Source organism: Hypanus sabinus, chromosome 11 (genome assembly GCF_030144855.1).
Source record: "Hypanus sabinus isolate sHypSab1 chromosome 11, sHypSab1.hap1, whole genome shotgun sequence".
Classification (NCBI taxonomy): domain Eukaryota; kingdom Metazoa; phylum Chordata; class Chondrichthyes; order Myliobatiformes; family Dasyatidae; genus Hypanus; species Hypanus sabinus.
This window is the reverse complement of record NC_082716.1, coordinates 94,220,432-94,235,308: the sequence shown is the minus strand read 5'-3', so window position 1 is coordinate 94,235,308 and position 14,877 is coordinate 94,220,432. Positions and strand designations below refer to the sequence as shown.

Sequence of the window (14,877 nt, the reverse complement as noted above, 5' to 3'; positions counted from 1 at the left end):
TGAGGATGAACACATCCCCCAATACATCTCATTGTGGCCCTTGAACTTTAGTTGTTTACTAGCACTGCACCTTCTCTGCAATTGTATGCTTTATATTCTGCATTCTGGTTTCCTTTAGTACTACCTTGATGTACTTATATATGGAATGATCTGTTTGAAGGATCTGTATAGCAGAAGTTCGTTACCATACATGTGACAATATACCTACATCAAATGTGTGCCCAAAGAATTAATAAAAGCACATGCTACTCAGAAGAAATGGTACGTACAGCAAGTGAAGCATGTGCTGAAGCTTTAGACAGAAGATTCACTTTGGTGGCTGCTGCATGTTAATGCTAGAATCAGAATCAGGTGTAATATCACTGGCATACTGTACATCATGAAATTTGCTGTTTTGTGACAGCAGTACACTGCAATACATAATAAAAAAAACTAAATTACAATAAAAATACATTTCTAAAAATTAAATAAGTAGTACAAAAAGAAGAAAAATATTTTGAGGATACTGTCCATTTAGAAATCTGTTGGTGCACTATGCAGTAAGGTTTCTCCAATCCTACTCCAGGATTTCTGCAATTCTGGCAGCAGCCTATTGTCCTGCATTGGGATACAGGACAATATCCAATTGTGTGCATGGGGAGTGAAGTCACACTGCCTAGGAGGAACTATGGATAGACCACTATTACAGCCTGGTTGAGGTCATCTCAAATCCCCCTTTGTGGGAGGGGCAGATCACCTCTTCTTCTCACCTGCAGTTTAGTGGAGGTGATGGGGAGATACTGAAGGGAGCCTCAGAGATGGGGTATGTTGGAAGAAAAGGTGCCAGACAACATTGTCACTGCAAGTTTGAAAATCTCCCCAAGCTGGAGGATGAAATGATCCAGGGCTCTGAACCCAATGGCACACAGCTAGGAGCTGAGATTCACACTCCTCTGTCCCATGATAACCCTCCTCATCCCAGGGTAGTGCTTCTCCCACACTCCTTCGTTTCATGACTTCCTTCTCCCCCACCAACAACATCTGTATTCCCCTGTCCAGGGAAACAGCTAGAACAACAACAATGAGGGAAGGGTTGACAAGTCTTCCTTTTAATAAATCAATCAAAGCAATATTTAATCTTAAAAACATATTAACCTCAAAGGAGAAGGCAGAGGGAAAAAGAACATGAACAAGTGGATGGGTGAAGAAAACTGGGGGGGGGGGTGGGTTGAAGGGAACTGGGAGAGAGGAGAGGAGAGCGAGGGGCACCAAGGGTAAGGAAAAGGGGGGGGAAGAGGGGAGGGGAAATAGCAAGAAGAGGGAAAGGGAAAGAAAAAGAGATATAGAGAAACGGGGGAAGGAAGATTAAGAGAAAGGAAGGTAAAGGAAGATTGGAAGAGAAAGGGGTAAAGGGAAAGAGAGAGATGGAAAGCTGGAAGGCAGCGTAACAGGAGATGCGCGTACGGAGGAACTGATGGGTGTGGGAATGTGCCGGCGCTTTACTTACGGCTGTAAGTGACGGGGAGCTTCACCAAGTGATGGTAGTGTCCGTACATGTTGCTGCCTCGCTGCTACTGGCGCTTCATTGCTGATGACTGCAGCACGCCTCGGCTATTCTATGGACGAGCACAGGGTGCCGAGTCACCGGCCGTCCCGCTGCCGGACACGTAAGAGCGCACCCCCGTTTTAAGCGCTGTCCGTGCCCAGCTCCAGCACATGTGTCAGCGGCCGGTGGGTGCAACCGCTCCTCACTGCGCTCCTCCGCGCTCTTAAAGGAGCAGGGCAGCATAGCAGCACGAGTCGGCCGCTCAGCCTCTCTCGCCATGACTGCCCCAGCTACAGAACAGCTGGAAGACTCGATTACAAGGAACGTAACTCACTGGGGCCAGGCAAAGTGCGGACTTTCTACCCCCGCCTGAGCTCTGTTCCAACCACTCTTGTGAAGCAACTTAATTTCTACCTTCAGCGTTTTGTAACCACTGAACCCCTTTTCCTTCTCCCCTGATCTGTTGTAAACAGAGAAACAGACATAGCAAAGTCCTTCAACTAGATAATGTTGACTGGATTGACCAAGATATTGTCTCACATGTCAAGCACACAATAACGTCCGAAATAGAAGCAGAGAGGCAGACCATTCAGTCCCTTTCCTGAACTAGACACGAATTTAATAGCCGACAAATCTATTTAAACCATTCTTGAATATAATCAGTTACAGGATTGGGGAGCATGCCTTATGAGAATAGATCCAGTGAGAAAAATATAGGGCTATGGGTAACCCTAGGTAATTTCTAAAGTAAGTAGATGTTCAGCACAGCATTGTGGGCCGAAGGACCTGCATTGTGTTGTAGGTTTTCTATGTTTCTATTTTTCATTTTGTCTCTTAGGGCGAGAATTCCAAAGGTTTATCATCTTCTGAGTGAAGACAATTCTCAGTAACAATCTGCCAGAAGAAGTCAGAAGGTGAAGCAGCATCTGTTGGGGTGGGGGGGGGGGGGTGGAGAGGAGAGAAATTGTCCACCTTTCATATTAAAAGCCCTGCATCAGGACTGACACAAACCAATGGCAATTCACAGATTCTGCTTGACCTACCAAGTTCCTTTGACAGTGTGCCTGTTGCAGATTCCTGCATTTCTACTCCCTGGTGTCTCCAGTTCTTCTCAGTGCTGCAGAGCCAATCCTTTACCTTGATGCTCTGCTCCTCCTTCCAGTCTTAACAGTGAGCAGTAACATTATTCCTGCATCAACCCTGAATGTTGTATGTTCCAATAAATCTTTCCAGTTTAACTACATCTTTCCTATAACAGGGCGACTAAAACTTAGTTTACTCCTTCAATAACAAATACACTCATTCCCAGGTAAGGAAAAAGGAACTTGTGGGCAATATTCCAAGTATGCTCTCTATATACTGTAGAAACCTGGCAACGTGAGCATTGATCGCCAAGTGGTGAGGAATGGCTGCTGCTTCCTGTCAAAAGCATCATTATCAGTGACAGGTTGTGAATTGCACGTAGGGAACTGACATTTCGGGCTGAAACCCTGGTCCTGATCCTGATGTAGAGTTTCGACCCAAATTGTTAATGGGTTTCTCCCACAGATGCTGCTTGACCTGTTGAGTTGCTCCAGCAAGTTGTTTGCTGCTCCAGATTCCACTATCTGCAGTCTCTTGTGTTTCCAAAGTGTCCTGGCAGTTTGGCTATAGCTGATGGGGAAACTATATCTCAGGGATGACTGCAGACAGCAATGAGCTAACATTTCATGGCTGTCTGTATCTATAGCATCCATGAATTGCATGCTTTCATGAATTGCAATCCATGAGTTGCAGAAAATGAAAATTCCGCTAAAGCACAAAAAATAGTCTAACTATTGAATTAAAGGAGCAAATGAAAATAGTATTAAATCCAAGGAAGAAGCTTGTAATTTCTATAGATGTACAATGGAGAGCATTCTGACTGGCTGCATCAGAGCCTGGTATGAAGGCTTCACAGGTTTGTAGACTCAGTCAGTTCCATCATTGTAGCAACCCATCTTATCATCAAGGGCATTTTCAAGAAGGTGGCATCCATAATTAAGAAACCTTGCCATCCAGAGATGTCCTCTTCTTGTTACTACCAGCGAGGAAGTAGCACAAGAGCCTGAAGATACATTTGGAACAATTCACTAACAGCTTCTTCCCCTCCTCCACCACCAGTTTTTTGAATGGTCCATTAACTCATGAACGCTACCTAATTTTCTTTTGCTTTATTTATGTTTGTAATTTATAGTAGCTTTATGTCTTTGCACAGTACTGCTGCCACGAAACAATAAATTTCATATCATATTAGTCAGTGATAATAAATCTAATTCTGATAAAGTTGCCAGAAAAAGTTGGGAGTAATTAAAGAATTTGGGCAAAAGATTTCCAAGAAACTTATAAGGGAAATGAATTATGAGTCTAGAATATTATAAATACAAAATCAGGTTGTATGTTTGGGAAAGGAAAGGATTAGCACAGGTATTGTGGCTCGTAAAATTATATTGAGGGGTCAGAATAATTAAATAAACATCTGTGCTATTGTTAAGAGAAAATAAGACGTCTAGAAAATGAAAACATTGATGCTGAGGCTTTATAAGGTGCTGGTCAGAACACATTTGGAATATTGTGAGCAATTTGGGCCCATATCTAATGAAAGATGTGCTTTGGAACAGATCCAGAGGAGGTTCACAAGAATGATTCCAGGCTTAATGTATGAAGATCATATGATGTCTCTGTGTCTGTACTTGATGGAGTTCAAAAGAATGATGGGGATCTCATTGAAACTTCCCTCTGCATCAGGATAGTTTCAATCCAAAGCATTAACAATTCCTTTCCTCCCACTGATGCTGTTCAACAGCTGAGTTTCTCCAAGTTTTTTTTGTTCTGTATTACAGTATCTCTCGCTTTATACAGTCAATACAATCTGAAACCTCATGGCAGAAGCAGCAGCAAACAAATGATACAGGTTTTCCCTGGATTATGAACACCTGTGTTATGAACACTCCAAGTAGTTGACAAGTTGTTGGAGACCAGTGGGGTGCATGGGGATGGATTTGCAGGCAGCTGTGAGGTTGCAGGCATCTTCTGCTGAATGAGAATGGGTATTTCTATGTGCCTTTTCTACACACCACTACCTGCCCACCCCCACACCCTAAGCTGCAACAATGGGTGGCTGAGAGGAGCCGAGCAGGGTCAGTGTGGCTAAGCAGTCTCACTCCCTCATTCACTGAGTCAGTGAGGCTGGCTGGCAGCCACTCTTATGCTGCCTGCCTGCACTCCTATCACAGCTGTTTCTGTGATCCTCTCCCACACACTGCATCTGTTCATTTCCAACTTACAAATAGTTCTGTTACAGACAGTTCTCAGGAAAAGAATCCCGTAATAACCTGTAGAGTGGCGGAATAGAAACTGGAGTTCAGATGCCCCAGAGGCAGGAGTTGAATTCCCCATCTGGCATGTTGGGATCTAAAGTTTAAGTAAATAAATAAAACTTAGCTTAATTAATATTAGTCCTTAGATGAGGGGATTGTTGTAAAAGTCCATCAGATTCACTAATATCCTTCTATATTCTGCAAATAAATCAAAACATGCCAATTGATCAGATCAAAGCTCTCCAGTCCCAGAGCATCAACTTAAAACCAATGATGAACAGTTACACTATTAAAGGCTTTGAAGGAAAAGGAAAAAGAAAAGGCTTTGAAAATACCTCCACTCTCAAAAGCAATGAAAAACAAGTTTCCTCGCAAACACAAGGAAATCTGCAGATGGTGGAAATTCAAGCAACACATACAACATGCTGGTGGAATGCAGCAGGCGAGGCAGCATCTTTAGGAAGAAGTACAGTTGACGTTTCGGGCCAAGACCCTTCATCAGGACAAGTTTCCTGATGTTTCCATAATCAGGGACCCCACCAGCCAGGTTATGCTCTCTTCTTACTGCTGCTGACTGGAAGAAGGTACAAGAGCCTCAGGACTCAAACCACCAGGTTTGGGAACAGTTGTTACCCTTCAACCATCAGGTTTTTGAACCAGTGGGGATTACTTCATGCAACTTCACTTGCCCCATCATTGAAATGTTCCCATAACCTATGGGAACCTATGGGACTTTCAAAGTCTCTTCATCTCATGTTCTTGATATTTGTTGCTTATCTATTTATTTTTGTATTTACACAGATTGTTGTCTTTTACACACTGGTTGAATGCCAGTCGATGAGGACTTTCATTGATTCTAATATGGTTGTTATTCTTTTTAAAATTTATTGAGTGTGCCTGCAAAACATAGATCTCAAGGTTGTGTATGGTGACATAAATGTACTTTGATAATAAGTTTACTTTGAACTTCATATGAATGCACCAAACAAGTGCAAAGCATTCACAACAATGTCTTTCAGCATTGCTGAGTGAATGATCTAACTTGACTTCTCCTGAGCTACCAACAGTCTCAGAAATCAGTGTCAAGCAACTCAACATGAGTTCAAGAAACAGTTGAAAGTACTGGATAAAGCAAATGCTACAGGATCAGACTTTTCAGCTGTATTACTGAAAGATTTATCCAAATCAAGGCCAGGGAATTCAACCGTGCAGTTTTGGAGGGGTACTTTAAACAGACATTTATTACAGGCTTTGTCTATAATGTGAGTTTGCCCTTAGAGGAGAAAGATGTAGACTAGGAATGTATTTTCTTGAGTTTGAAAGAATAAGAGGAGATCTCATCAAAACAAATTATTAGAAGACTTGACATGTGGCAGGGTTGGGATGGGGGTTGAATGCAGGAAGAATGCTTTCCCTAGACAGGAGCCTAGGTTTAGAAGTCACAGTTTCAAGGCAAAGGTTTGTCCATTTGGGAAGGTGTGGTGCATCATTGTAACTTAGTCACTAGGCAGATTGATACATTTCTTGATATTTAAGGAATTGCATGGGGATGATGCTGAAAAAAAATTATGGAGCAGGCTGGATGGGGCCAGGATCCTGTTCAGGATTCTGATGTACATATATCAAAAATGTTTGTAGTACAATCTTTCCAAGTCAAGTGGAATGATTGAAGACATGAGCACAAGAACAGGAGAAACCTGTTGCAAGGTCGTGGTGGTGGAACAAACCCAAGTGCAGAAAACGGGCGTGGAGGCAGAGTCGGGAGGCGTTATTAACATAGTGAGCGTGGGGTATCCAGGAGCAATGCTTGACCTAGAACTGGTAATCCTAAGAACCATGAAACGAGGTTACTCACACCAGAGTCGACCAACAAACTGGCAGCTCGTTGTTGTGCTCACAGGGTTTTTATACTGCATTTGCTGATGGAAAACAGATGTAGTTAGTGGAACCTGGGAATGATTGGAACTAAATGAGGTGAATGAGGCCCAATTCCTGAGGTAAATAGCCAGGTGGGCAATTTCCAGAAGGGACCATGACAAAACCAAGTAGCTTCTTGAGCTGTCCTGCCACTCACTCTCAGATGGAAACAATTCTGTTAACACTCTGCTTTGAATTGAATTGAACTGAATTGACTTTATTTCTTACATCCTTCACATACATAAAAATCTTTACATTCCATCTCCGTCTAAATGTGCAATGTACAATCTTAGTTATTTGTAATAACTTATAATAAATAGAACAGTCAATGTAACATAAAAATACACTCAAATCAGCATGAGTTAATGTCTGATGGCCTGGAGGAAGAGGCTGCCCTGGAGCCTGCTGGTCCTGACTTTTATGCTGTGGTGCCATTTCCTGGATGGTAGTACCTGGAATAGATTGTGGTTGGGGTGACCCGGGTCCCCAATGATCCTTCAGCCAATTCCTTTTCTCACACCTCTACCTGTCTTTGTAAATGTCTTGAATCGTGGGAAGTTCACAATTACAGATGCGCTAGGCTGCCCACACCACTCGCTGCAAAGTACAGTTCCCATATGCTTCAATTGTGCCCCTGTAGAAAGTTCTTAGGATTTGGGGGCCCGTACCAAACTTCAACCTTCTAAGGTGAAAGAGGCACCGTTGTGCCTTTTTCATCACACAGCTGGGGTGTACGAACCACGTGAGGTCCTCAGTGATGTGGATGCCGAGGAACTTAAAGCTGTTTACCCTCTCAACCCCAGATCCAGTGATGTCAATAGGAATTAAACCGTTTCCATTCCTCCTGTAATCCACAACCAGCTCCTCTGCTTTTGCGACATTGAGGTTGTTTTCTTGACACTGCTGTGTCAGAGAAATGACTTCTTCCCTATAGGCCATCCCATTATTGTTTGAGATTAGACAAATCAATGTAGTGTTGTCAGCGAATTTAATTAGCTGATTAGAGCTGTGGGTGGTGACACAGTCATGGGTATGCAGGGAGTAAAGGAGGGGACTTAGTACAAAGCCCTGAGGGGCTCCTGTATTGAGAGTGAGAGGGGTGGAGGTGAGGGAGCCCACTCTTACCATCTGCCGACAATCTGACAGGAAGTCCAGGATCCAGCTACACAAGGCAGGGTTAAGACCAAGGTCTCTGAGATTTCTGTTGAGCCTGGATGGAATTATGGTGTTGAATACTGAACTGTAGTCCAAGAACAGCATTCTCACATAAGCATCCTTCTTCTCCAGATGTGTAGGGACGGTATGTAGAGCAGTGACTATGTTTCCGAGAATGTATTACAGTCTGTTAATTGCTTCAGTTTGCCCCCAAGTGGCTTAGCTATAAGTTCATGAATTCTTCCCTTGTTGAGGACCTCTCCATCAAAGGGGCTTCTTCTGGTCTACCCTTTTAGGTCTTTCAATCAATTGATGTCCTTGACCAAGGCTTGGTATGCTTTGGAGCAGACCTGGTGTCTTGCCACTCAGCACTAAATGATCAGTATGACAAATTTACCAGTAATATTGTGCTTATGAATAAACAAGATCATTGTATCAAAAAGAAATGAGTGCTATTAGCATTCTAAAGCCCTTCAGAGTCAGCTGGAGATATGTAGTCAGAAGGTACAGGGTCACTCTATTTATTTGTCATGTGAAGGCAAATAAAGTATATTATTTGTATACTAAGGCAAATAGGTATATTTTGTTTGACCAACAATGTTTGGGGAGTTTCAATCCAAAAGTCTGTGCTCCTTTTTGTTGAGCAATCATTAACCCTGGTTGCTTTGAGGATGCACACCTCAAGATGTCGTGACTTGCCCAATGCAAACCAGTGTCAACGATGGGGCTTGAACTGGGATCAGCCTCAATTTGCTATGCAGAAGCCTGATTCCTTGGACTTTGCTCAACATCTGTCATCATGGAAAAGGGTAAATAATACCAGAGAACTGAACCTGTGGCTCAAAGTGTGGTGAAAGAGGAACGGGTTTCAACGAATACAAATCTAGTAAAAGTTCTGCAGAGAGGGAATTACTTCATTGGGATGGCCTTCACTTTAAGTGAACTGATCCAGTGTCTGAGCAAATCAGACAACAAGTGATGTAGAGATAAGGGTTGATTCTAATATTTGTGGGATGGAGCGGGGGAGGAGAGTGTTTGTTCTGGTTATCAAGAAAATGGACAATGAATAATGATAATGATATTCTAGCCACCTTATCACTCTGAAAGTAGCATTCATTGCAATGTAGGTGAATTTAAAAAACAAATGGGCAGCTTAGTGGTGATCATAGTGCCAGAGACACAGGTCCAATCCTGACCTCTGGAGCTATCTATGTTGAGTTTATATGTTCTCCCTGTGATCACATAGGCTTCCTTAGGGCTCACCAGTGTCCTCCCACATCCCAAAGACGTGCAGATTCATAGGTTATATTTGACAAATCTTACTGAATTTTTTGAAGAGGTTACGAGGAAAGTTGACGATGGTAAAGCAGTGGATGTTGTCTATATGGACTTCAGTAAGGCCTTTGACAAGGTTCCGCACAGAAGATTAGTTAGGAAGGTTCAATCGTTAGGTATTAATATTGAAGTAGTAAAATGGATTCAACAGTGGCTGGATGGGAGATGCCAGAGAGTAGTGGTGGATAACTGTTTGTCAGGTTGGAGGCCAGTTACAAGTGGTGTGCCTCAGGGATCTGTATTAGGTCTAATGTTGTTTGTCATATACATTAATGATCTGGATGATGGGGTGGTAAATTGGATTAGTAAGTATGCAGATGATACTAAGGTAGGTGGCGTTGTAGATAATGAAGTAGGTTTTCAAAGCTTGCAGAGAGATTTAGGCCAGTTAGAAGAGTGGGCTGAAAGATGGCAGATGGAGTTTAATGCTAATAAGTGTGAAGTGCTACATTTTGGTAGGAATAATCCAAATAGGACATAGATGATAAATAGTAGGGCATTGAAGAATGCATATGAAAAGAGTGATCTAGGAATAATGGTGCATAGCTCCTTGAAGGTCGAATCTCATGTGGATAGGGTGGTGAAGAAAGCTTTTGGTATGCTGGCCTTTATAAATCAGAGCATTGAGTATAGTAGTTGGGATGTAATGTTAAAATTGTACAAGGCATTTGGAGTATTGTGTATAGTTCTGGTCACCAAATTATAGGAAATATATCAATAAAATAGAGAAGGTACAGAGAAGATTTACTAGAATGTTACCCGAGTTTCAACACCTAAGTTACAGGGAAAGGCTGAACAAGTTAGGTCTTTGTTCTTTGGAGCATAGAACATTGAGGGGGGACTTGATAGAGGTATTTAAAATAATGAGGGGGATAGATCAAGTTGACGTGAATAGGCTTTTTCTATTGAGAGTAGGGGAAATTCAAACAAGAGGACATGAGTTGAGAGTTAGGGGGCAAAAGTTTAAGGGTTACACGAGGGGGAATTTCTTTACTCAGAGAGTGGTAGCTGTGTGGAATGAGCTTCCAGTAGAAGTGGTAGAGGCAGGTTTGGTTTTGTCATTTAAAGTAAAATTGGATAGGTATATGGACAGGAAAGGAATGGAGGGTTATGGGCTGAGTGCGGGCCAGTGGGACTAGGTGAGTGTAAGCGTCTGCACGGACTAGAAGGGCCAAGATGGCTTGTTTCTGTGCTGAAATTGTTATATGGTTAATAGGCTACTGTAAATTGTCCCTAGTGTGCAAAATCTGAGGGCTGGGTGTTCATGGGAACGTGCAGAGAATTTTTAAAAAAGGCAATTAATATAGGATTAGTGTAAATAAGAGGCTGATGATGAACAATATCTATGCAGTATCTATCTATGACCATGACTCTAAAGCTTTCAATACTACTGTCATTAGAGAGGTGAGGCTGCAGATTTTCCAAAATTGGGAATTACGTATACCAGGGCAGTTTACATTCAGAGGAGAATGAAAAATTAGAAAAGCATTAAGTCTCATGTGAATAACAAAGGCCGGGATAAATTATTAGCATGGATCGTGGGCCAGGCATCAGGGTAGAATTGGTTTGGGTAGAGGTTAAACAGCCAGGTGCAGAAACCTAGGTGGAAGCTGTATACAAGGACATAAACAACACCAAAATACATAGCATAACTTAGTAAAGTAGAGGAGTATGTAAAGTGGGTAACACAATAATCATGAAAACTTATTTATAAATTCCTGGAATATATACAAGATTAATTTCCGGAAAAATGAATTTGGATAAGTGAGAGGTGTTGAATTTTGGAAAAACAAACCAGGTTAGGACATTCACTGGCTGGTGTTTTGGAAATGAGGAACATAGGATTACATTTGCTTGGTTCCCCAAAAGTAGCATTGCAGGTAGATAGGGTGGTAAAGAAATTGGGATGTTATTTTGAAGTTGTACAAGACATTAGTGAGATTGCACCTGGAGTATTGCGCACAGTTTTGGTCGTCCTGCGTAAGAAAGCTGAAAGCTGTGAATGTTGAATTGAAAAGAATGTTGCCATGACTTGATTGACTGAGTTATAGGAAGAGGTTGGACAGGCTCAGACCTTTTACCTTGAAAACCATATAACCATATAACAATTACAGCACGGAAACAGGCCATCTTGGCCCTTCTAGTCTGCGCTGAACGCTTACTCTCTCCTAGTCCCACCTACCTGCACTCAGCCCATAACCCTCCATTCCTTTCCTGTCCATATACCTATCCAATTTTACTTTAAATGACAATACCGAACCTGCCTCTACCACTTCTACTGGAAGCTCGCTCCACACAGCTACCACTCTCTGAGTAAAGAAGTTCCCCCTCATGTTACCCCTAAACTTTTGCCCCTTAACTCTCACTCATGTCCTCTTGTTTGAACCTCCTCTACTCTCAATGGAAAAAGTCAACTCTATCTATCCCCCTCATAATTTTAAATACCTCTATCAAGTCCCCCCTCAACCTTCTACGCTCCAAAGAATAAAGACCTAAAATTGTTCGACCTTTCTCTGTAACTTAGGTGCTGAAACCCAGGTAACATTCTAGTAAATCTCATCTGTACTCTCTCTATTTTGTTGACGTCTTTCCTATAATTCAGTGATCAGAACTGTATACAATTTTTTTTCACTCCAAAAGTAGAATGAGGGTACATAAAATCATAAGTGGCACAGATAGGGTCAATGCACACTGGTTTTTTTCACAGGGTTGGGTATCAAGAATTAGAGACATTAATTTATGGTGATAGGGGAAGATTTTATGGACCTTGTGAGCAAATTTTTCTTTTAGAAGGTTGGTGATAGGTGGAATGAAACGCCAGAAGAAGTGGTTGAGGATGGTACATTAAAGGTACGTGGATAGGACAGGTTTAGAGCAGGGGTTTTAAAACAGGGGTCCACAGACCCCTTGCTTAGTGGTATTGGTCCATGGCATAAAAAAGGTTGGAAACCCCTGGTTCAAGGGGATATGGGCCAGACACAGGCAAATGGAACTAGCTTAGAAGAGAACCTAGGCCACTTTGGACCTCTTGGAAGCAGGACCCATATTCATGCCCCGTGACTCTATCACTGTAGCCAGGAAGACAATGAATGGTGTCTATTTTAGATCTAGTACTATGGAATGAGAACGGTTAATTAATAATCCAGTAGATAACAGGTCATTCGAGAAGAGCAATTACAATGGAATTTTCTATTAAGGTTTAGTTCAGTCTGAAACCAGGGACTTTAAGTTAAACAAAGCTAATTGTGAAGGTAGGAAATGTGAATTGTCTCTGGTGAACCAGGAAACCATATTGAAAGCTATGATAGCAGATAAACAATGGACAACATTTAAATATCACCATGGAGTTACCACAAATAAATACCTCTTAAGCTACAAAAAATGTGGTTCAGCTGTGGTTAACAAGAGACAAAAATATTAGATCAAAGAAAAATACCACTAACAATGTCGAAAGAAGCTGTAAAGTTGATAATGGGGAAAGTATCACCTTTCAGTAAAGAGACAGAAGTCATTCTCTGCCTTTCAGCATTCTTCATTGTGGGGGAATGAAGAATGAATTCATCAGTCAAGGGAGGCTTTCCCTACCCAACTTTGACTTGGTGGTAAGAAAGATGATGAAGTTTGGGAATCAACCCAAGACCCTGATGACATACAGGATTTGCTATACAGAGAAGTCATTTGGCCGATTGTACTTGGGACTGTTTTCCAAGAGCAGCCATTGTTTCACCCTCCTATCCCAACTCATTAAACACATCCAATTCCTAAATTAATAGATGACTTTGGGTCTTGTTAGTATTTCGGCTGAGTCATTCTCAATTCACTCTATTCAAAAGAACTGCCTAGCTTAGCTTAACCCTCCCCATGAATGTGTGGATTTTCCCTTGGGTGCTCTGGTTTCCACCTCATCCCAAAGATGTATGGATTGGTAGGTTGATTGGCCAGTATAATTTGCCCCGCGTGTGTAGTGCTAAAAATGGGGGTCTTAGTTATGACTAGCTCAGGTAGGCTCCTTGGTCAGAAAGAAAATGTTGGACTGAAGGGCCTGTTTCCCTGCTGTAACTCTCTAACTCTGACTCTATACAGACTCTGACACTGGAAGAAGTCGCTCCAAATCAGTATTGTTTGGCATTACAATGAGTACACAGCATTGGCTGTAAAGTGCTGGAGATGATCTGAAAGGGATGCTATGTGTGTTATGCTGATGCAATTCCTTTTCTCTCCTTTTGGGCAGGCTGTACTGGGATTCCCTGCCAACTACCATTTGGCCTGGTGACACATGGTGGTGCAGAAATCGTGCTGTAGCCTCACAGTTTCAGCAACCTGGGGTTGATCCATACTTCCAGCGTTCTTGTGGGGAGTTCAAATGTTCTCTCTGTGACCACATGGATCTTTCCTCAGTGCTTTGCTTTCCTTCCACATTTGAAAACCATTCTAATTGGTTACAGCATGGAAACTCAAATACATAGGATCACAAGAGACCACAGAAGTGCTGGACTCAGCCAGTCCCATCACAGGTACAGTCCTCCCACCATTGAGAACATCTACAAGAGTCGAAGTGTCAGGAAGGTGATGTCCCTTATCAGGGACCTCACCATCTTTTTTTTTAAATTTGCAGGATGTGGACATCGCCAGCCAAACCAGCATTTATGGCCCATCGTTAGTTGCCCTAGAGAAGGTGGTGATGAGCTGAAACCGTTCTGGAACCATTCTACATAGAAACACAGAAAACCCACAGCACAATACAGGCCCTTCGGTCCATAATGCTGTGCGGAGCATGTACTTACTTTAGAAATTACTTAGAGGTTACCCATAAAATAGAGGGCTATGGGTAAGCCTACACGTACAAGCAAGCTGGATGAACTCAGCAGGTTGGGCAGCATCCGTTGAAATGAGCAGTCAACGTTTTGGGCCGGAACATTGACTGCTCATTTCAACAGATGCTGCCCGACCTGTTGAGTTCATCCAGCTTGTTTGTACGTGTTAATTTAACCACAGCATCTGCACTGTACTTTGTGTTTACTATGGGTAAAGCCTAGGTAGTTCTAAGATAAGGTCATGTTCGGCACAGCTTTGTGGGCTAAAGGGCCTGTATTGTGCTGTAGGTTTTCTATGTTTCTACAGCCCTCTATTTTTCTAAGCTCCATGTACTTATCCAGGAGTTTCTTAAAAGACCCTATCGTATCCGCCTCCACCACTGTCACTGGCAGCCCATTCCATGCAGTCACCACTCTCTGAGTAAAAAACTTACCCCTGACATCTTCTCAAGGACATTCTGTCTTCTTGATGATGCCTTCAGGCAGTAGACCCACACCTCAGTGTTCAACAACAGTGCCTTCCCCACTGTTATCAGGTTCTTGAACCAACATGAAAAATCTTGACACTACCATGGACTCTGTTTTGCTCAACTTGCACTAATGCTGCCATTTTTATTTTGTCATGATAGTTACATGTAATTTATATTAATATAATCTGATGTCATGTATGTTTATAATATACAATGGTGCTGCTGGAAAAGGCTGATTTTCATGGCATTTTTATCCTGGATACTGATGCTAACGACACAAATTTGAACTTGAAGGTGAGGGACTGGTTAGGTTAATTGGCAGC

The 14,877-nt window shown here is 42.3% G+C and overlaps 1 protein-coding gene across 3 annotated transcripts in view; it reads right to left on the bottom strand.

Annotated features, from left to right (window-relative positions):
• Nucleotides 1-14,877, bottom strand: part of LOC132402195 (retinoic acid receptor RXR-gamma-A-like) — a 282,730-nt gene that overhangs the window by 126,438 nt on the left and 141,415 nt on the right. The window contains exon 1 of one of the 3 annotated variants that reach the window (XM_059984906.1): nt 1,487-1,675. The exons of the other annotated variants lie outside the window; for them this stretch is intronic. Coding sequence (XP_059840889.1) covers nt 1,487-1,535 — 49 coding nt within the window. The 5' untranslated portion in view covers nt 1,536-1,675. Of the gene's footprint in view, nt 1-1,486; nt 1,676-14,877 lie in introns of those variants that run through there. 3 annotated transcript variants of the gene reach the window in all.